At 33.4% G+C, this 22368-nt stretch overlaps 1 protein-coding gene across 1 annotated transcript; it reads right to left on the reverse strand.

Annotated features, from left to right (window-relative positions):
• Positions 1 to 18484: 18484 nt before the first annotated feature.
• LOC118265599 (uncharacterized oxidoreductase TM_0325-like) lies at positions 18485 to 19487 on the reverse strand. The gene has a single exon (XM_035578574.2). It carries the CDS (start codon positions 19271 to 19273, stop codon positions 18500 to 18502), a length of 774 nt encoding a protein of 257 aa, XP_035434467.2. The 5' UTR covers positions 19274 to 19487; the 3' UTR covers positions 18485 to 18499.
• Positions 19488 to 22368: the final 2881 nt, after the last annotated feature.

The raw sequence follows: 22368 nt of genomic DNA on the forward strand, positions 1-22368 counted from the left end.
AACGCTATAAATAAACTAATTGCATTTATAGACATTTCATAATTTAATTGTTGTTCATAAAAAAGTAATAAAATTTTGACGTAATAATAGAGATAAAGCCATCAGATAATACAATTCTTAGGTACTTGAACAGGTGATATTTTTTAGAATCATTAGATCATAATAACTAATATACTAATCTACCGCAGAAGATACTAGACACTGGACAATGCGACGTAAATAGATATCACAGAAAAGATTGTATTTAATTAGATGACATTTCCGATTGAAGGCTCACAAGATGGACAGATGAACGTGATGCGACGCATTTAATAAAGGTCGCAGGGAGTTACTGATTAGATGGGGCCCAGTAGGGCTGATCCCTGATCCGGAGCTGCGGACTACCTAGCGGGTTTACCGGAGCTGCGGCTTAAAGAGCAGGAGAAGGAACGGGGTGGTTTTTAGTCAGTAAGAGTCTGACACTCCCTCTCGCCTCGCCCAGTTCGGGAGAGGTCATGGGATGACTTTCCACCCTCAAAAAAAAAGGAGTTACTGCTTGCATAGGTTGTGTCCGGCCGGCCAGCCTACACGTAATTCTTTTGGGACACCAGTGGACGTTTGGGGCTATGGCAGATTTGGCTCTTAACAAAATTTATCAATAACAACAAAGTCATTTTAAGGTTTACACTGGGTTATACACAGCCTATAATGCATCACAGTGTAGTGCCTCAAGAAAAAATCTCCATTGTCTACAAATAAATAAAGTAGGCATATTGATGAATCTATTATTAATTTTGTTTTCCAGGTTAAAAAGAAAATACGAGTTGCGTCGGCACATCTTTTTTTCCATACATGGAAAATGAACAGGTGATCCCAATACCAAAAAAAGCTTGTATCTTTGTAATTAATTATTAATCAGAATTACAAAAGTATTGTTAATTTGTGTTGGTATACGATGTTGATGATGTTAAAGTTTAACTGTCATCGTAATATCGATGGCTGACTCGATCGGAGCAATTTCTCAGCGATTATGTATCGATACCACCGCAGCGTTCCCGGTAAAATCGCATAAATAATACGCAAATAACCGATCTCCAAGCGGTTTTTATTTAATTTCATAAACTTTAAGCTCTGAGAAAATTCAATTACTCGCATGAATCAAATTAATTCTACGGTTTTTCATTTAATTCAATTAATTGTGGATAAAAATGTTATAATTATATTGTTGTTACTTGAATGGTTTATGAGTGACATTTATGTGGTGTAGTAGAAACTTATAATGTAACGGGTCGATTTATTTTAGACGCAGAAAGCAGTGGGTTATGTTGGACACATATCAATCTCCCATGACGTAGTACCTACTCATTGTTTCATTTTAAATTGGTTTGTAAGCAATAATTTACTTAAAATCATAATCGATTCTGTTTGATGATATTAAAAATCCTAAATCATTCAATCCTACAACTTTCCTTTACACGAATATCAAAATATCACGCTATTGCCTCACCAGCGTAGGGACAAACTAAAGAGTACCATACCAACCTAGTGCATAACCACACAATTCTAAAGATAAGGAACAGTTTAAAATCTATACCACAGAACCAATTCAATCACGCACAATAATACTAATCCATTATTACATAACTAAAGGGCAAAGCCCTGAAGATCTCAACTTCCATATTCATCAAGCAAATATTGTCTCCAAAAAGTGAGACGTCATTAAAAGGGGACGCGTAAGACATGAGATGCTGGCAATAACTCGATTACAAGAGGGTTCAGGGGGATGGGGGGTCGAGAGGGGAGGATTATAAGAACTTCGTTAGTCTCACGAAGGTGTCTAACTCAGGTCTGAGACGGGAGAGATTATCGCTTTTGCCTTTAGCGCCGCATTTTGTCGTCAGTTTAGAATATTTGATGTGATAAGATATACGTTACATGGGACGCGTTGTCTCGCTGTTGTAAGTACGAGGATTATTTGTTGCTTTACTGTGTCAGATGATCTGTACCTATATTGTCTTTTTGTCTGTAAGCTTTGCTTCTAGGTAACTGATTTTTTATGTCTTTTTATTAGCACCGACTTAGTAAAGTGAAAAGAAACATTTTTTGTTTCGTTTTTCCTACTTACCGTAACGATGTCGTTTTTAAGCTACTCATTCGATTTACAAAATTGTTAAAGGTTTGAACTCAATTAATTTAGCACAATTTATTACCCAATTAAATTAACACTGTCAAATGAACACACCAATCATTTACCAGCCCAACAATTACTAAAATACGGTGCATGGAGAAAACGTCATCAAATTTTCAGTTTGAGCGGCGTGTACACTGGCGGGCGAGTGGAGAGCAAACGAAGGTATCACTCGACGGGCCCACAAAGGCACAGCAGCAAACATAAAAGGTAACCAGTGAACGCAGCTTAAACTTACCGACGATGCAATCACAACTTGCGCCGCTATACCGTATCCAACTTAATGTGTAATCGCCTTAAAATTCGGTACATGTTAAAACTTTGTTGCGTCTGATGGGATGTTTATTCGGAGTGCGCTTTGTTCGGTGCTAGTTATTTAGGTAATGTGGGGATTAAAGAAGAATTGTTTAATTGAAAAAGATATGAAATGTCTACTAATGTCTTCTTTTTTAAATAAGCGTAAAGGTCGGTAAATTAATGATTTTGTGCAGAGTTGGGTGCAAGTCACTTTCAACCAACGAATCTGGAAATCATTTGTTCGGTATGACACGTCGTGTGGCTGATTTGATGATGAAGTAGATACATACGTTCGTAGACTGTTTGTTTTCACAACCTAAGCTAAAAATATTTTCACGTTTAACTTTAATATGTTTAATATTATGCTAGACACCTATGTTTATAGATCATATCCTCACTTGCAAAAAGATGTAAAGTCAATCAAATGATATGCAACATGGTATCTAAGAAACTGGAAAACCAAACCTGATAGGCACTGTGGTTCATTTAAATTACAAACTTATCGTGTTTAAATTAAAGATTTTTATTCTTTAACAGCAATTGATCTTACAATGTTGTATTTATGCTACTAGCTGTCGGCTCCTCTAATAAATATGTGATTATAGAATCATCTACATTTATTTACGGTATGACCACTATTGAAAGCCTACTAGTATATAAAGAAGATAGAAAATAAAACTGTTCTATGCCTCACTAATTAAAGATCACAATAAAACATCAATATTTAACAAATAAATCTAGAATACGTATACATTTTCTGAAGACATCATCTTACCGCCGTACTCAGAGTCATTTAATGATTACTTAACCTTGTCCTTAGCAATTGTTTTCGATACAAAATTGTTACTAAGGAATAGTTTAAGTAATCATTAAATATCTCTGAGTGCGGTAGTTAGTTAATCATACCAGTGCTACATACGTAAAGTCCAACGACCAAGCCAACGTTCCAGTGAAAATAAAAACCATTTTCGAAAAGTTTAAATTGCAATTTTTATAGAAGGCTGCATAGTCCCGCTGTACGTTTCCATTAACATCTGCTGACTCCAATTTAACTTTTCTATAAAAAAGTTAAACCGACCAAACTGTTTACGTATGATAGTTGCAATCAAATTAACATAAGTTGGGGAAATATTCCATACATTTGAGAGTCTCTATCACAAGGTGATGAAAACATTTTTTCTGTCTACAAAAAAGTCTTATACAATGGTAAATATAAGAAAATACTTTTTTTTTATTAATGACTTGTTATTAATTATTGTGATATTGTTTAGAAGAAATTACGTATCAGTGAAAATAAATAACCCTGAAAAACAGTGTTAAGATATTAGTTACATCCAACGCTGCGGACTGCCTAACGGGTTCCCAGGGCACCGGCTCAAAAAGCAGGAGTAGGAACGGGGTGATTTTTAGTCAATAAGAGTCTGACACTCCCTCTCGCCGCGCCCAAGGAAGGAGAAGTCATTGGACGATTTTCCTCCCTCAAAATAAATAAATATTAGTTACATGAAAACGACAAATATTTACAAACTTCTAACTACGATACAAGGAAAACAATCTCAAATAATATTAATAATCACGTGCAAGGAACATAATTTAGGGAAAGTTTATCGGAAAACAAGTCCAATAGCCGACCACACACCTCCTTACATAAATGTTAATGAAAATTTAAACAGACTAACAGAGAAACCGAACAGTGGACTGGTAAACACAAACCTTTGGATACATCTCCACACCACATCCTGTTTAAAGATGTTTCTAGAATTATTAACTAAGATTTGACGTAACAAATACCAAGTTTCACTTGTAAGGGATTAGGGTTCCATGTTCCGGTCCGAAACCCAAGGGATATGTTATTGTTTTGCCGCGTGGCTTTGCAAATTTTAACTAGGAGGGAGTTTGGGATTAAACTTGTATCACATTGAATGGATACGATCTTTGTTCGATACAAAGGCTCCTGATTTACACGGGCACGTAGCAAACATACCAGCTAGACTAGTGTATCTAGTCTACCTCTGCCTGCTACGTTTGCAACGTGCACTATCTGCCAAACTCGAACAATAGTCCAATCTAAATTCTGTTTCAATCTAAACTTTTTCAGAATCTATTCGTAAAAAGTGTATATAACTGAATTGAACTGGCTATTGCAAGCGCAGCCACTGCGATTTACTCGAGATTATTGGGTGTTTTTTTCTACTTTTTGGTCGAAATAGTTAACGGAGTCTGAGCTAATTAAAACTTTTTGAACATCTACTCTTTTTACTAAACGAGAGAAATGAGTCATTTGTCGAAAAGCTGTTAAGGTCAATAACCAGGTAAATACGTTATTGTTGCTCATTGAAGACTGAAACGGCGGAAAAGTATTTTTACACAAACTTATTTGGCCCACCCTGGCATATTTATTGTCGTTATGCTCACTAAGTCAATCTGAAGAACCTGAGCCAATCAAATTAAAATACTAAACAAAACTAAAAGCAAACAATAACACAATATGAAAATTTCGCACAGACATTTACATAAGCAAGATCTAAATAATATAAGGTTCTAAATACATTCCATTAATAAATAAAAATAGAAATTGATTCAGTTTGAGCCGTCTGTAGGCGCGGTCGCTTCCGCGCGCGTCCAATTTTAATGTTTTAACCACTCATAGTATATTAAAGATCAGTATCACAGGAAGGTGAACTATTAGCTTCGCTTCGTTCTCATTAAACCCTTTCGATATCGTCTGCATGACTATCGAACAGATTTCGCTTTATCAATTTCGTTTAGTCTTACTTTGTGATCATTTATTTTCATTATTTGTTATCATATAGTGTTGATTTTGTTTAGGTTATGGTTGGTTATTATTGAGGTGATATTATATAGGTATGTTTCATTTTATACGTGAAATTAATGATGAAATAAGTTACTATGATATTTATACAGTCGATAAAGATCTGTGTCATTACTGATGATTTTATTTGTGTGTCGACTTAAACAAAATCCGCCAAATAGATTTAATAAAAACTAATGTAAATGTAAATTTAACAGGGCCTGGAAACTCTTCTTACAAACATTATAAACATAAGGTCTCTTTAGTCTCCATGTCCATCTATGCTAAATAGTAAATAGAGGTAATCTTTTTACTATAACAACTCTTTACACTTCTACCAACCCCTCTGGGAAAACAAGCGAAATGTTCGTTTCTCGTCAAAGTCACGATCGATAGGCGATAAATAGTAACTTATGTATATTAAGTACCTAAGTATGTACCAATGTTAATCAAACTTAGTTTCAATGTTTTTAGTAATTAGAATTAATTGAGCAATTATATTGTGTGCTAACATTAGCATTCAATATTGTAGTTAATCACGAATTATGTATTCACTCGCTTATCTCTATAGCCAACTTTATTAGATTAGATACGCTCAGTTGCGCCCTTCCATCGTTCCTACCATATTTAAAAGCCTCACATCACATTTTTATTTATTCATTAGAATACTTTGAATAAATTAATTTGTTGATTTTTTTCTTTTAATTGTTGAAATCAAAAAAGTTTCCGCATTGCGAATGTAAATTACATGATTAATTGGATCATTGGATCAGCAAGTTGCTTGGATCAACAATTACTATAAAGTTTATTGGATAAATTCTTAGATTTTTTAAAAATTATTCTTAGTTGTTACTAGCTATGTAACTATGCATGTATATTTTCGCTTTTAGTTAGGCATTTATGTATATTTTACATAAAGTCCACCGACAACAAACTTGTAGTTTTAATCCACAAAACCCAAAACCTATATTACAATACCCTACCTCTAAACAGACTCTTATAGATTCTTATAATAAAACATATTACCATAATCCTAAATATCCCATTCACGACAAAAATTGAATGGGATGAGCTAGTACCTAGCTGGTACCTAGATGGGGTTACGAGTTACGAGTATACATCGTCCGGCGACTTTTTGCCGCGAGCAGAGGATCGAAGCTGAATCGAATTATCGTGCTGCCACCATCGAAGCAGTAAATTAAGAATTAACACGAAAGCTGATTATTTTAAAACATGCATATACCCTTTCTAACGAGGTTTCCTTCCCGACGCCATCGGTGATGGATTGGACGAGGACCTACGTATGTTGTGATGTGCCAGCCAATTAAATGCTCTAATTGTTTTATGGGAACTTCGTTCGTTCTAAGTTTGTTGTTGTTGTCGATAACTGACCGGTTGTCTTGATTAATATGATCTTCTGATTGGTGGGTGGTATTAATTTCATAAATCGTTACATTATATTGATAAACAAGTCAGGTAAGTACCTTTGTAGATATTATTGTGTAATTTTAGATTCATTGAATTTAAAGTTTGAAACATAAATTAAACATAATGCTTACTATATAAATCTACATGAAATAAAACCTTAAATAAGTAATAAATATTTTTGGTTCGATTATAGAAGTTTTTAATCTTTACATAGTTTTTTATGGTATCAAGTCACTAATACTGTTCTTAATCACAATTATTGTAAACATTTTATTAAGTATATAAAATAACATTTTAATCTAGTAGGTTTCACATTAATTTATTGTAAGAAAAACTGATGCAATCTATGTAACATTTTTATATTATATTAGTCTTATTATAATTCACATTACTAATTTGTAACTACTAACATAAGTACAATCTAGGTAATTACTTGTGTTTATTAATTTATATTTATTTACAAGTTAATCTTTAATAACATATTTAACAACATTACTTTTACAGGTTACATATCAATTTAATAAATAATATAATATATTAATAATAAAAGTTAAGACAAAAAGGTTCTTTTTAAAACGCAATTTGCAGTTATCATTAAAATAGGTGGCGAATGAAATAGCAAAAATCTGTTCAGAGTATTATTTACACATAATGACTGTAATACACATTTTAATGATGATCATTTGCCTCGAGCGTGCCGCCATTTTACTAATTCGCGTTCGCCGAATAAAATTCGCTCATGTTAGCGTTTACGAATGTGAAATTTGTTAAAAAGAAGCGCTCCGAGGTGTTCAAAAGAGGTTTCTTACGGTCATAAAAATGAGTCAAAGATATTTAGTCATTTGGTTTACTTACTAACGTAGGTAACGTAAGTCATAAATCCTTTATAAAATAACTAACTTATTAATTATCAAATCATAATGTAGTACCTTATGTAGTTAATATAAACGAGAAATAATGAAACCTGTTAATGATTTACTGCTGATACGAAACCAACATTCCCCTTAAACCATTGTTAGCTTAAACAACTGATTGTGTCAAGCTAATAACACGAAAAAAACATGAAAAATCGCTTTCATATACATATAAGTAAAGTAGCTAAGTAGTTTTGTTAGTGTTAGTTATAATATTTTATTGTCTTATAAAACAACTTACATACAAGCTTAGAAATATACTTATTTATAAAATAAACGGTAGTATTTAATGAAATGAGGTAACTACATGCTAAGGTGTTTGCTGTGTTAATTGTAGAAGTCGCGTGATCGATATTAATTATCTGTTGGTAAAGAAATAACATAAATGATGAAAACTCCATTTACAACTATCCGTCTTCTTCAATTTATAATATAATAATCTATATATTAATACGTGATGCAAAAACTTTGGACCGCTATTTACGAAAATTGCGCGGACGTAGGAGCATAAAATTTGGTACACTTATAGTTTATGTGTAGGAGAAGTGCATAGCGCTAATATTTTTCAAAAATAATGCTTATAAAGTACATTAAATCAATAAATAAAACATTACACACACATGCATAGTATCTGATCGTATTTGACAAAACGTCAAAATCGATAGACATTGCGATGATATTCTCACGTCTCATATGAAGAGTTTTATAAAAGAGTTTGAGTTAAATAAAAATTATCCTTCAACGTACGTTAAGTGGTATTGTAAATTAAATCATATATGGTCGAATTTCGGCCACTAGGCGACCACTAGTAATTATTAAATAAGTCATGTTGCTTCTATAATTATGTTAAAAAACCTGCACATGATTTGAAATCAAATTACATATTACGTAGATGTTCAACGTAATATTTATGACTCTTTGTTGAAAATTAAATGCCATATGTAGGCAACATGAAAAGTGGCCGTGTAAGAATAGAAAAATACGGAAAAAATACATTTTTGACGTAGGGCAAATAATCGTAGCGGCAAAATGGTATCGTGACAAACATCCATGCGTCAAACCGGGCCGGTAAATCAACGCGCCAATGAAATCCAATTACTTACACAAAAAACTATTAGTTCTCCGCTACATATGTACTTGTACATGTTACTACTTCTTCTACGTATGAAAATATTATATTTTTTGTTTACAATTCATCAGAAATCGTTATATACTTTATCTTTATTTAAAAACGCGTTAATGTAGCTTTTGAAATAAATGTATATTAATATACAATTTAATTTAGTTGTGAATTGCAATAAATGTTTTAATCTAGAAGTAAATAAGCGTAACTTATTGAAAAAAGCAGAATTATTATTAATATAAATAATCTTAGGCGACAAAAGAAAGGGTGATCACGACATACTAGCTCTTCACCCGCTCTGCTCCACTGCTATTGATCATAGCGTAATGTATTATAACTATGGTTTTACTATAGTTTTTCTCGATAAATGAGCTATCCAACACTAAAATAATTATCCATTTTGAATTAGTAAATCCGAAGATTAGCGCGTTGAAACAAACAAACTCTTCAGCTTTATATATTAGTGTAGATTTGTACTGCAAAAAGATTATGCATCTATATTCGTACAAATAGTTACCTTCACCAGGTACACCAATAAATAAAATTGAAAATGCAGACTAATTGCAAAACAAATTGGAACCAATGTTTAGTGTACAATGTGTAGCTGTATAATTTAATGCACAGTGGACTAAAACTGTATAAAAACTTACAGTCATATAATAAAATTATTGAATTTTGCAATTTAATATTGGCTCGCTCGCTCACCGTTGGCCATAATTACCAATGCGGATCCAATTCATCATTCTTTATTACAAGCACAAAATTCCATGTAAATTTCATGCACGCCCGATATACTGAGCGAATGTGTTTCGATATATCGTACAAATCTCCATTTTTTATGTTTTTATTGTAGTGTAAAAGTCTCTTTAATAATATCCGTAATTTGAGCTTCAATTGCTTGAAAAGTAATGTATAATATTTTCAAACACTATGGCTGCTTTAACCGCACGGGCGCGGAAAAGATTATTATGTACTAAGATTTGCTATCTTCAGTATCGTAATTTGTTTCATACAATAGATAAAACTTGATCACTTCTATTGCAGTTAGACTACTTTTTTATGGGTATAAGCCGGCAAACAAGCAAACAGATCAGCTGATGATTAGCAATCGCAGCCGCCTATTGACGCCCGAAACACCAGAGGTGTTACAAGTGCGTACCAGCCTTTCGGAATTTAAGGATTGTTGAGGAATCGGGGATGAGGAAGATTAAGTAAGGGTAAATAAATAGGCCTCCGGTAACACCACAGACGTAACGAAACACAACGCAAGCATCGTTTCACACCGGTTTTCTGTGAGTAATCTAAGTTTTTTGAACTACCTGGAAAATGGAAACAGCAGACTACTACCACTGTTTCGCCTGCCTCAGTTATGTAGGATAACTGAGTCAAAAGCCACCAAGATCACCACCACCAAAATCAACTAAGTATCTCTTATAATTTTCATAACCTCAAGATACTTGTTGAGATTTTTCCTGTTCTACAAATAGATAAAATATAAAAATTCGATTTGTCTAAAATTAGAACTCGTCTAGCTCGCGCTAACTAACAAGATTACCGCCATGTAGGTTATTTATAAACTAAAAATGTTTAAAAATACGCAACAGTTTTCTCGACAGTGATAACCGATATAGAAAAAAATAAACTTTATTAAACTTGTGAGCTATAAATAGAATTGACCTATACATAGATTTTTGAAATATGGAGAAACACTACAAGTTACTGCCTAATAAAATAGCAACTATTGTCAAATAAACATGCAATGTAAGTACAAGCAAGAGGTACACACGTACGTTATATTGTGTATGTATTTTTCCTCAACAAAATGACTTTCAAAACGATTGTCTTAACATAAACAAGGGCTCCCCCGCGTTGCCACAGAAAATGTCATTAATGTCTGAGTGAAATTCGGGGTCTAATCTCGTCACTGCAAAGCTTATTACATTTATACAACGGAGTAATCTTCGAATAAAGTTTTCAATGGAAAGTGTTGAATCATTGAGGATTGCGAACCCTTGCGCGCTGAAAGAACTCGGCCTATGGCGGCGCACGAGGAGGGTATACTGTTTCACGGAACCATTTTATTTTTGGTTGAAAATGTTGTTTTATTCGTTCAGATATGGTTTTCCTGGGAATTTTCTTGGCTATTTGATATGTGTAGTGTTTAAAACAGAGATGATGATTATGACTTATACGATATAGATATTAATTTTCTTATTTTCTAAAAAAAAAATAATTAAATATTCTGTAATATTCATTTTTGTTAAAAGAACATTCTCACATTATCTTGTTCTCCTTTACTTTTATTCCAGGAACGAAGTTCGATGCAGTATAATAGTATCGCAATATAATTTCTGCGCCAAGTTCCCGAGGTACTCCTCGAGCGTTCGCAGCCATTTTAATGTCTTCAAGAATTCTGTTGGGCGATGACTCGACATCGCGACTGAAATCTCGCGTTTCTGTTTACTATTAATCAAATTCCGAGCTTTCACTTTAAATCAAAACTAAACTACTTATCTAAGTCATATTTTAAAATAAACCTTTTGGTTAAACGTTGTAATTATTAATAGGTATTACTAAAGTTATCACGAAAATACGTAAAATGTGGGTTATTGCTCCACAACTAAACGTTTGACATTAATGTTTTTATCAATACAGTATCAAAATTGGTTTCTTACATAAATATAACTGTAAGCACTTTCAAAAGATATATTGTCCAATGCATCAATACGAACGTGATTGTTACGAATGACATCACTAGACAAGTATTCCACAAAAGAAATGCTATTATTAGCGACACAATCGACTGAACTATTGACAGTCGTTTAAAATATCAGCATCGTCCAAAAAGAGTAAGTAAAAAATGGCGAACTTTTAGCATTTTCCTAAGAGCTGTCATCAGTGCTGGACAAACCGCATAGTCATTGCATCGCAATAACCAATTGTGAGCGTATTACGTGTCCTATCACAAAGCCCGAGCTCTTTTTACCAAACCGTAGAGTTACTGGAAAGCGTTTACGAGGATATTGTCAAAAGCACATTTAGGTAGTTACATCTAAATCACCATTGTCGAGAAATAACAGTACCTTTTAAAACTTCCGGATTTCAATTATAGAAGTGTTGAGGAAAAAACTATGTCTAATTGTATTGTCCATAACAAAAAATATCTATAACGATAGAAAGTAGAAAGAAAGAGTTCATTAATAACTTGGTGATAAAATCTATGGGAATTTCTACGCGTTAAAATCATTGAAGAATCAGATGACAATATAAAATTCTGTCATTATTTTAGATTTTTAACACAAAAACCAAATCATAAAATTCCATGAAATTACGATGCGCAAAATCGATAACTTTCGTAAGTCTCATCTGGACCGTAGCGAATAAACAAATGGACCGATTTTCAATGGGACCCATCCTTCATGGTTTAATACTTATTTAGATTACAAATATTGGAATTTATCTCTGAATGAAGATCAAAATTGAATGAATTGAATTGGATGAATGGATGCATTTATTTTGGTGCATTCACTGTTTCAACAGATCCTTTTTTATGAATTAAATACAGCTTTTAATTTTTTTTTTTTTTGTTCAAATTTTACTAGGTCGAAATGATACTACTGTTTGTAGTGCTTAACAAAACTAATATCTAACACCACTCCACACAAAAAGTACCAACTCAACAAATTAGTAATTAGAAAAATGTAAAACGTCATGTCGTATCTAGTAATTTTTATATCGTTGTATAGATTTTTTATTACTTTGACTGTGATGCGACAAAGTCGTTTTTGCGCAAACATATCGGCGACAATGGGAAACGGGGCTTTTGTATTTTTTAGTTTGATTGATGATTTTAATTTCCTATTTGGTTCGTTGATTCTGTGGTGTTTACGCTCCTCGATACTGGTTTCGACTTTAAATGCTTATTGTGACTATGTAAATTACAATCAAATTGGTTACTTTGTTAAATATAGCAATACAAAGAATGATCAATTTTACTTTTCTTTCAATAAGATGTCTCTATCTATCTATCAACACCTATTGTCTAGTTACATATTTTTGTTTGCAAACTTAAAAGCTATTCTTTCGCCAATAAACTATTTAGATTCAATTTTTCTTCAGTAAGATGTCAAAAAGCTGTTATGGAACGTTTCCGATCACGTAAAAAACCGAAATACAATTTAAAGAACAGTTTTTAACTCATAACCAAAAAAAAACTAACAAAGAATTTTATATAACCACCTAATTCTCTATCATATTAACCACGTATGCGATATGCGGATGTGACAGGAGCGATTTAAATATGGCGCCGGCGTCATCCCGCCACTGACGCTGCGGTCGTCCATTTATCACTCTCGTAAGCCTCCGTCGATATTATGATCAATGCCATTCGCCCGCCCAAACTCACCTATCTCGTGTTGCGAAGGCATTTGGTTTCTTTTACAATAGAAACCTTCCTGAGAAGACTTTGTCTTTTTGGTGTTGTAGTGATTTGATTTAAAATGAACTTTAGTAAAGTAATTAAGGATTAGGGTTTAAAAGTTTATCAACAGGTACTTTATTTTACTTCTTACTCCAAGTCATTCATAAGGAATGGCATGATTTCCTACGTTTGTTTTTTATAATTAAGTTTATTGTTAGTTTTGTCTCCAAGTTTCTATATGTCTAATAGAAATTAGTCTATTATTATTTTCATCTCACAATGACCCAAATATTGAGATCGTCATATCGACATGTAACAGGGGCGAAGGCGGATCGCCCGCCTTGCACACTTTGTATTCACCCAGTCGCCACCTGGGGGTAGTGGCTTTTAAAAAAATTCTTTTACATTTCACTTGCTTGGAGTACTGTTACATACTTAGGTGTTCAAATTATAAACGAGTCTACGTTGAAAGTTGAGATATTCGACTTATTTATCCTTTGACACTGCAAATACAAATAAAGTGAAAACAAATTAAGAATATTCGATAATGTTTGAGTATATTTTATGTATTGATATATTGCCATTTTCAATCAGATGTACGAATGAAAATAGTCATCGAGATACGCTAACCGCTATACAATTTAACATGCAATTTGTGTTGAACTCCGTTGAATTAGAAGTTTCCCTATGGAAAATATCCAATTACGAAGAGAAATTCCAAATAATTATCACAATAGTGGTCGCCTAGTGGTCGAAATTCAACCATATACGATTTAATTTACAATACCACTTAACATACGTTCAAGGATAATTTTTATTTAACTCAAACTCAAACAAACTCTTTTATAAAACTCTTTTCATATGAGACGTGAGAATATCATAGCAATGTCTATCGATTTTGACGTTTTGTCAAATACGATCAGATACTATGCATGTGTGTGTAATGTTTTATTTATTGATTTAATGTACTTTATAAGCATTATTTTTGAAAAATATTAGCGTTCTCCACTTCTCCTACACATAAACTATAAGTGTACCAAATTTTATGCTCCTACGTCCGCGCAATTTTCGTAAAAAGCGGTCCAAAGTTTTTGCATCACGTATTAATATATAGAAGAAATTCCAAATAATTATCACAATAATTATTATGTTCTTATCAATTCCAAAACCAATACGCTTTTTACTATTTTCTCCATTATCTCTAAGAAACACCTACACCATCAACACGAGCTAATAAAAAACAAATAATTTTTGGTCCCCACCTTTTATCAAAGCGACATTATAACAAAGACATCCTCGGGTGTCGAGTGGCGACGCGAACCGAGTGCTGCCAACAAAAGAATGAGATCCGGAAAGCTAGAGTACCACTCGAATAGATCCCTCGGAGATTGTGTGAATGGTATCGAGTAGCGGTATCGAGGACGATCTGCCTGATCAATTGATACAAGCACGACTCGCTCCTTAATATACTTGTGCTCGTTCGAAATGCTCTTGGCTTTCTAATTTTAATGTCTACTGAGAAGTTCTTCAGTTTTTTTGTTTAACATAAAATAAATTTTAGTTTAAACAATCATGTTTGTTTTTCAAATCGTAATTTGTTATCAGTAATGTTAGATTAAATTATTAGCTCCTAACGGTTTTATAATAGCAATTACGCTCGAAGGATTGAAAGACGTAGCATAATATCAGGCGACTGCAACACCAGTTGGACCGTATTGACGACCGCACGAATCAAACGCAAAATGCAAGTTATTACTTGACTGTATTATATGTAGATTTTTTATAATTATTCATAAGAAATTTAATTCGAAAACCATTTTTTGTTCGCTTAAACTAAATCGCACTCAATTATTCACCGTCCCCTCGGAACCACTTGAAAAAATCCAATCAGCATAACTCGTCACTTTAATATCGATCCCCAATTTGCGAGCACTTATCAAATCGCTTTATGCATAGATATAATACAAGAACACAACCGTCATTTGCTGATCTCATGCACTAATTTCAACCTTATTACAAACGGAATAGTAATAGATTTTCTTTCATTGGCGTGTGAGTATCTTTGTGGAAGTACAAAGCCGAGTGGTTTACTTAGAGTTTAAAATATTCATAGCTTGTACTGGATCGTATTTAAATATTTACATAAGTGTCACGCAGCGTCACTGACGTTTGTCGATAAAATGTATTGAGTGGAATGGCTGAGTCGGGAGTTGAGTTGGGGTGACTAGAAACTGAGAAAAGAAACTGATTGGGCGGTTTTCCGGTCCACTTGCTTACCTCTTATCTGTAAATGCAAATACAGTAAAACATTTTTTTTAAAAAACCTTGCCCTTCGCTTGTATTTTCTCCTGTGTCGTTGCGTTTACAAAAATACACAGTCCGAATACACATGACCTCAGACCCGAAACAACAATTTGTGGATCACATAAAGATTTGATTCGTCTGGGAATCGAACCCGTTACACGTTACTTGGCAACTGGTTGCCTAGCCACTGCGCAGTCATTAGTAAATTATTTTATTTTGCTTATTACGAAGCTACAATAATAATTACAACTTAATCTTAAATGCACTCAGAAACTCAGGTCAAAAAGAACTCAAGAATTATCCGAAACATTTTCTCTAACATATTCGCTAAAGTTTGTATTTATTGACACAGGTAGCGTTCATTCACGAGCTACTAAGCTATCTCCCTAACTTGAAACAGTTGATGAATATTTGAAAATGTTGTAAAAGGTATCATATTTTTGAAAGCGACGCTACCAACTGAGTATCTAAGTACTTAGAAAATGTCCATAATATCTAACTCTAATACTATCATTAATATCTTTAAAGACTTAGCATTTATATGAAGTAGTAGTGTAACGACAAACAAGTGCAATTTGAGTTAGTTCATTATAAACCCATGACTCGTAAATGTTTGCATTTTTTCTGCGTAAGTTCATTGTCACCCCTAAGCAAAGTGTACCGAGACGTTAACACTCGGTAGGCAGGGGCGATACTTCTACTAAGCATCGTGTATTCCAGCCATAAAAAATAATGGATCTGCGAATCGTCGAGATATGCACGGAAATATGGAGTGAGGTGAGCGCTCGAAAAATCGTAATGGCATCGAGAAAATGGGGATTAGAAAGCGATCGAGTCGAAATCGATGCGAGAGTGTTCAAACATTGGCGCTTACAGAGTGTCTTGAGGGCTGCTCGGTTGTTTAAAAAAATACCAAAACGTAATGGAAAAGAATCACAATATTTCAACGTGTTTGTGTTTTTTTTTGCATAAAGAGCAACAGATTTTGGAAATTTTCTTTCATGTATTTAACAATTATAACTTTTTTCAGAGCTTTTTCTAATGAAGTGGCAAATATACGCTACAGGCAAAATAGCTGATACTTAAAAAGTAATCGTCGATCTTTCACAAAAATTACAATCATAGTACAAAGGTAAATCATTACAATAACAAAAATATATTTATAAAAAATATTCTCCTATCAAAATTCAAGAGACAAATACTTTATAGTCTCGAAACAAACCGTGTAAAATAACGTTAAGTATTTATAAATCCAATTACTTCACAACAACAACATAAAAAGCTGTAGTAATAATTTAAAATGAGCGAAAATCTAGGGACGCCGGTGATAGTGTAAATAACATAAAACGTACTAACCTAATTTCAGGTAATCGTGTTTGCTCGCCGTGTACAAACATATGAGACGCAAATGACGGCATTACCCACACACCAGTCTCCAGGCAACTTAGACGAAATACAATTACCGAGCTTTATGATAATAGGGCTATTATGCTTTTTCTTCCGAAAGTTTATTTGATGGAGAACGTCAAATTAACAATAGCAATATAGTAATCAATTTACCATTTCATCGGAATATTTTATTCATTATCTTTCTCGTTATTTCAAATGTTGCTAAAAGTACATTTGCGATGAGTGATAAATACAAAACAACCCTTCCTCTCAGACAGGTAAAAAGAATAATTATAATTTTAATTATGACAGGTAGACACCACACAATGGATACGCCACCCAACTACTTTGATCCTTGAGAGGCTTCCCGCTAAAATTATAAATAGATCGCAACGTCCATTTCGGCTAACGACTGCCTAACCTACATGACGTAGGTAGGTTAATGTTCAAGAAATTCGTCTCAAGTTATCGACGAACAAACAAAGTTGCGGCCGTTGGGGAGCGAACCCAATTATCTCTAATGAAGACAATGATATAAGCGCGGTTATTGATCTAGATTTAAATTTCATGACGGGTCAGTCCCTACGATGTGCCAGCCCTTAATGCTTCTTGCCAAGTTTCGTGTACGCCGACTGTCCTCTTTGATACATTGTCAGGAGCTATGGGAACCGACGCCATGTTGGGTGAAGATACTTTACCTTAAATTCAAGTATTGTAAATAGACTATAATAATACATACACTCTACAGTATTTTGAATTCAAAATATATTACAGATTGCATTTATCGCTTAGAGTGAAAAATCTTTCATTATTTTGCAACAATGTGGACCAAAATTAATTTGTGATTCTGATTTAAAATAGGAGCTTAATTTTTTTATTAGTAGTAGATTCTTCGTTTACAGTATTATGCAATTTATTTATTTTTCTCAAACATTTATATTTTCTACCGCTTGCACGCAACCATTAGGTGCTAATATCAAGACTATTCCTCTCAGCTACACTCAAGTTTAATGTCCACTAACTAATTTCTTATCCCCAAAACATAATAATATGAACCAACGTACACACGAACAAACATGCGAAATTATGATTAACGAGCACTCACACATAGACGGTCGGGTACCTTTATACACATGCACGTACTTTATGAAATAGATCACTATGAGCGCTCACGTCAGCTATATCAATCGATACTCCTTGTGTTACTGATATTTTGCTATAAACTTCATCTTGCAAGGTTCTGTCCGACATTACTCGTCTCTGATTTATCTACGGCGCTTGCTTCAATTTTAGTGAGCTAAGGAAACATATTTATGGAAGTGTTTAAGTTTGTAATAAAGTTCTTGGACCGCCTATGTGGATACTAACTACTCGTATTACAGTTATGCTACTTTTTTACAGCTCTTACGTAGACTTGCATGTACTAAATAAATGCCGACTTTTCACTAGATTCAAAGTTGCAAAGCTAATAATCAGGCCGGCATCAATCAGTGATCAGGCACAATTCCAATCTCTGTGATGATTTATTTAACTAAAAATCGAGCCTATTTCGTAACTACACCAAGATTGTTAAACATGTTTGCCTAAATATTAATCCAAAACATTGTATGGGACAATACAATAAAAGACATTTTAAACATAATATTTAATTAAAACCAAATACTCCAGCTTTCAATAACATTCCATTGTCACTCACAAACGACGACCCAGTAATGGCATCGGCCTTGTCGCTTGCTAGGAAGAGAGCCAGATGAGCTATCTCTTCAGGACCTGAAATCCTTCCCAAAGCTGTCATCCCTTGCATGTTCTTCAAAATAACGTCTTCCATTTCTTTAGGAGTACCCATATTTGACATGATGTCAGTCTTGACGGGACCTGGATTGATAACATTCACTCGTACGCCACTGGAAGCTAATTCAAGTGCTACAGATCTAGTGAAGTGATCCAAACCTGCTTTCGAGGTGTCGTAACAAAATCCTTCTTTAGAAAGCACACGGATTCCAGCAATACTTGATATATTGATTATGTTACCTTTAGTCTTCTTAAGATAAGGTACCGCAAGGCTTGTCAAGTAAACCACTGATCGTAAGTTAGTCGACATTACTTTGTCAAACACTTCTATAGCATTCTCTGCTTCGATGCTTGCTATTTGCACAATACCAGCGTTGTTTACCAAAACATCAATTTGACCATATTTTGCAACAGTTTCATTGACAATTCTTTTAATGTCTTCATCTTTGGTGACGTCAGCTTGTATCACTAAAGGATTACCACATTTCTTGGCAACATCATTTAGCTTCTCCTGGTTTCTTCCCACTATTGCGACTTTGGCACCTTCTTCAGCAAACTTGATGGCAATGGCTGCTCCGATACCAGAGCTACCACCAGTCACCAGCACCACTTTGTCTTGGAAACTCATGACGGAAAATTAATAATGTATTCTTACACAAGATTATTATGAAGTATAAGATGTTTAACACCTGTCTGTTTTATATACACTACAATCTAATCTGTACCGTGATCTTTGATAAACTTAGCAACTTGTAAAGAGGTAGCAGACGAGCAAAACTAGACAGTATTTACAGATATATTGAAGTGTCGAGATGTTATTGCTGAATGAGGATATCAGCATGGAATCAGGTGTCTGATGACAAACACTCGCCACTAGCGGTAGGTTGTCAATCAAACAGTGATAATGAATGATAAATGTTATGATAGCAAAAAATCAAGGTTTTATTTGTTAGCGAGTTATTTCGATCAATAATGTTTATGTCTCTTGTTGAATAATAGTTACATAATTTAACATCACGACTGTTTCGTTGTCAGACTTCGTACAGAAGTCTTCTCTCTCTGAAAAGGAAAGCATTTACGGCTATTTGATTAGGTTTATCTAAACGTGCCGGACATTTAAAAATAAAATTAAATTTTATACTAGCCATCAATATGTTATTGAAATTGAATAAATGAGGACATAGGTTTATAGCTGTATTTGAAAAATTTTCATACATCCATTGCACCCCGCCATACAGATCGCCTTTCGGACGTCTAAACTTGACGTTTCAAAAGTCTATAATTAAGGATTAATGCTTTGGATTTTAAAATTGCGCGGACAAGCATATTAATTAAGACATACAGATAAATATTCAAAATGTATTCCAATTTTATCTTAGCATCGTATTACAGTTTCCAATTCACCATCGATCGCTAGAGGTGTAGGTTGGAACACTTCCACTTGTTAAGATGTTAATCGTTTTGCATAATAATTGCATCCAAAGGAAAGATCGCTTGCGGCCCTTCGCAGATCGCATGTCAATATTAACAACGAAAATTCATTCATTAAATATCAATTTTCTTATTGCATAGCCTCTAGGTACAGTTTCAAGGTGTTTGTTATCATTTTAATCGAAAATGTTAACTTAAAAGGTAATAACTACAATAAAGACTAGATAAATTAAATACTTTTAAATCTGAAACATAAAATAATTATTTTAGGTCAAAATGGACAATTTTATCTTAGATCGTTCATATTTTCAATCGCTATGCTCGTATCGTCTCTTCCACTTGTTAAGATGTTAATCTTTTAATATCCCGAAAGAGCTTGTAGACAGATCGGTGTACATTAACAACGAAAATTACGTAATAGCAACTTGTTAATAGGTACAGTGTCAAGGTGTTTGTCACATTTTAATCGAAAATTTATAAGTAAAACTGCCACTAGATAAATTAATACTTTTGAATCAAGTTAAGCCTTTCCAACTCCGTAGACTACTACCGTTCAATTTTGACTGTATTTTCAAAGAAATTTCGATATACCAAAAAAATCTAGTTACAATTTGCCTGACTTGGGAACATAGCCCGAGATCACCTTGTCGCACGATTCAACAAATGACCACTCGACCAAATTACTGAAGCAATCATTTTAATATCGATTAATTATAAATATCATTGTTACACATTACATTAAGTATCATTCCTAAAGTAATTTCATACTTTCATGTTGAATTACTAATTTATTTTTAAAGTTTACGAATATTTTCGAAATGTCAGGTAATAACTTTAAGATGACGTATTTTTAGTACTTACAGGTACCTAGATTAGATTTGAAACCTTAATGACTTTACAATGATAAAATTCTACGCCTAAAAATAAGAATATAGATACAGGGTGTAGCTCATTTGCGTGCCGTCACTAAATACAAGATAACGTACGATGTTCATTATCTTAAAGGCTTTAACTCACTCAAGATTCTCTTGAAGTAAATACCTACATAGATAGACACACTGTTAAATGGGAACATAATGCATACACATTAAATATTTTAAAATGTGACATTTTATATCAGTGTAGGTATTCATAACGAGTTAATTTTCAATAAAACTGTCTCAAAATCAAGTAATAATAGTCAATAACCGCTTCATTAGCATCTATCATACTGAAAATAAGAAAACTCTTTAGTAACTAATTCATTATCAAATTGTAGTAACTTAAAATTTAAGCCAATAGTGAGTTCCCAGCCTCTTTATAAGCGTGTCGGCTAAGCTTATCTCCATGAAACAAGAATTAGCTGTCACGTGAACCGCTTACATGATCGACGGGGATCTAAAACATCAGCCTGTATATACGTACATACTTACATCTTCATTAAAACTTAGTACTTACTGACTTGATTACTTTTTGGGTCTAGAAGTTACTGTAAACGACTTAGAATTAGGGCGCTTCCTCTTGATACCAATATCAATGTCAATGCAATTTCAATCCAATAAAATCTCAATAATTATTAAATTTCAAAACTATACAACTCCAATCTTAGGTGCTAAAATAGCATGTAGAATATAAAATTAAATTCAATACCATTTAGTTCATTCAATTCAGAATATCAATGTCGATCGATCAGAATTTGGGTTTTGGAATTGGGAGTTTTTGAATTCCTGAAATTCTCAGACTTAGCTTCGACATAGATTAAAGGTAAGTAATGTAAGCATTTAGTGGTAAAGTTTAACCTAACTAAAAGCCCGAATACTGAAATGCTACTCAATTTTGAGTTGTGTTTAAATATCGTGGTATCTCTGTCACTTCACAAATAATTTGTAGGGATCTATCAGATATATTATTGAGAGCGTCTTAAAATTGAGTGTCGCTTGAGTATTTGAACATTAGAGACAAACAGTTGTTATATAAAACTTAGACCTAATACATGTATATCTACCTCGAAACTAAATATGTATTGTTTCTTTGTTTTATTAAATGAGTGTGAATGTAATTTTCTCATTCTCATACAATACACTGTTATAATTCAATCAATATTGGTATGTAATGTTAATAAGCTTAGCAAACAATTGCTTATGTAAATATTTAAAGAATGTCTGATTTATTTTTCCTTTCCAATGAAATTACGGTATTTTAATTAGAATGTTATAAGTACTATATTAGATTGAAACATGTTTTTTAGATTAAATGGTGACAGACGTGTCTAAGAAACGTGACCATGAAACACATGACCTACCAGTTTCTTTT

Source organism: Spodoptera frugiperda, chromosome 28 (genome assembly GCF_023101765.2).
Source record: "Spodoptera frugiperda isolate SF20-4 chromosome 28, AGI-APGP_CSIRO_Sfru_2.0, whole genome shotgun sequence".
NCBI classification, from domain to species: Eukaryota; Metazoa; Arthropoda; class Insecta; order Lepidoptera; family Noctuidae; genus Spodoptera; species Spodoptera frugiperda.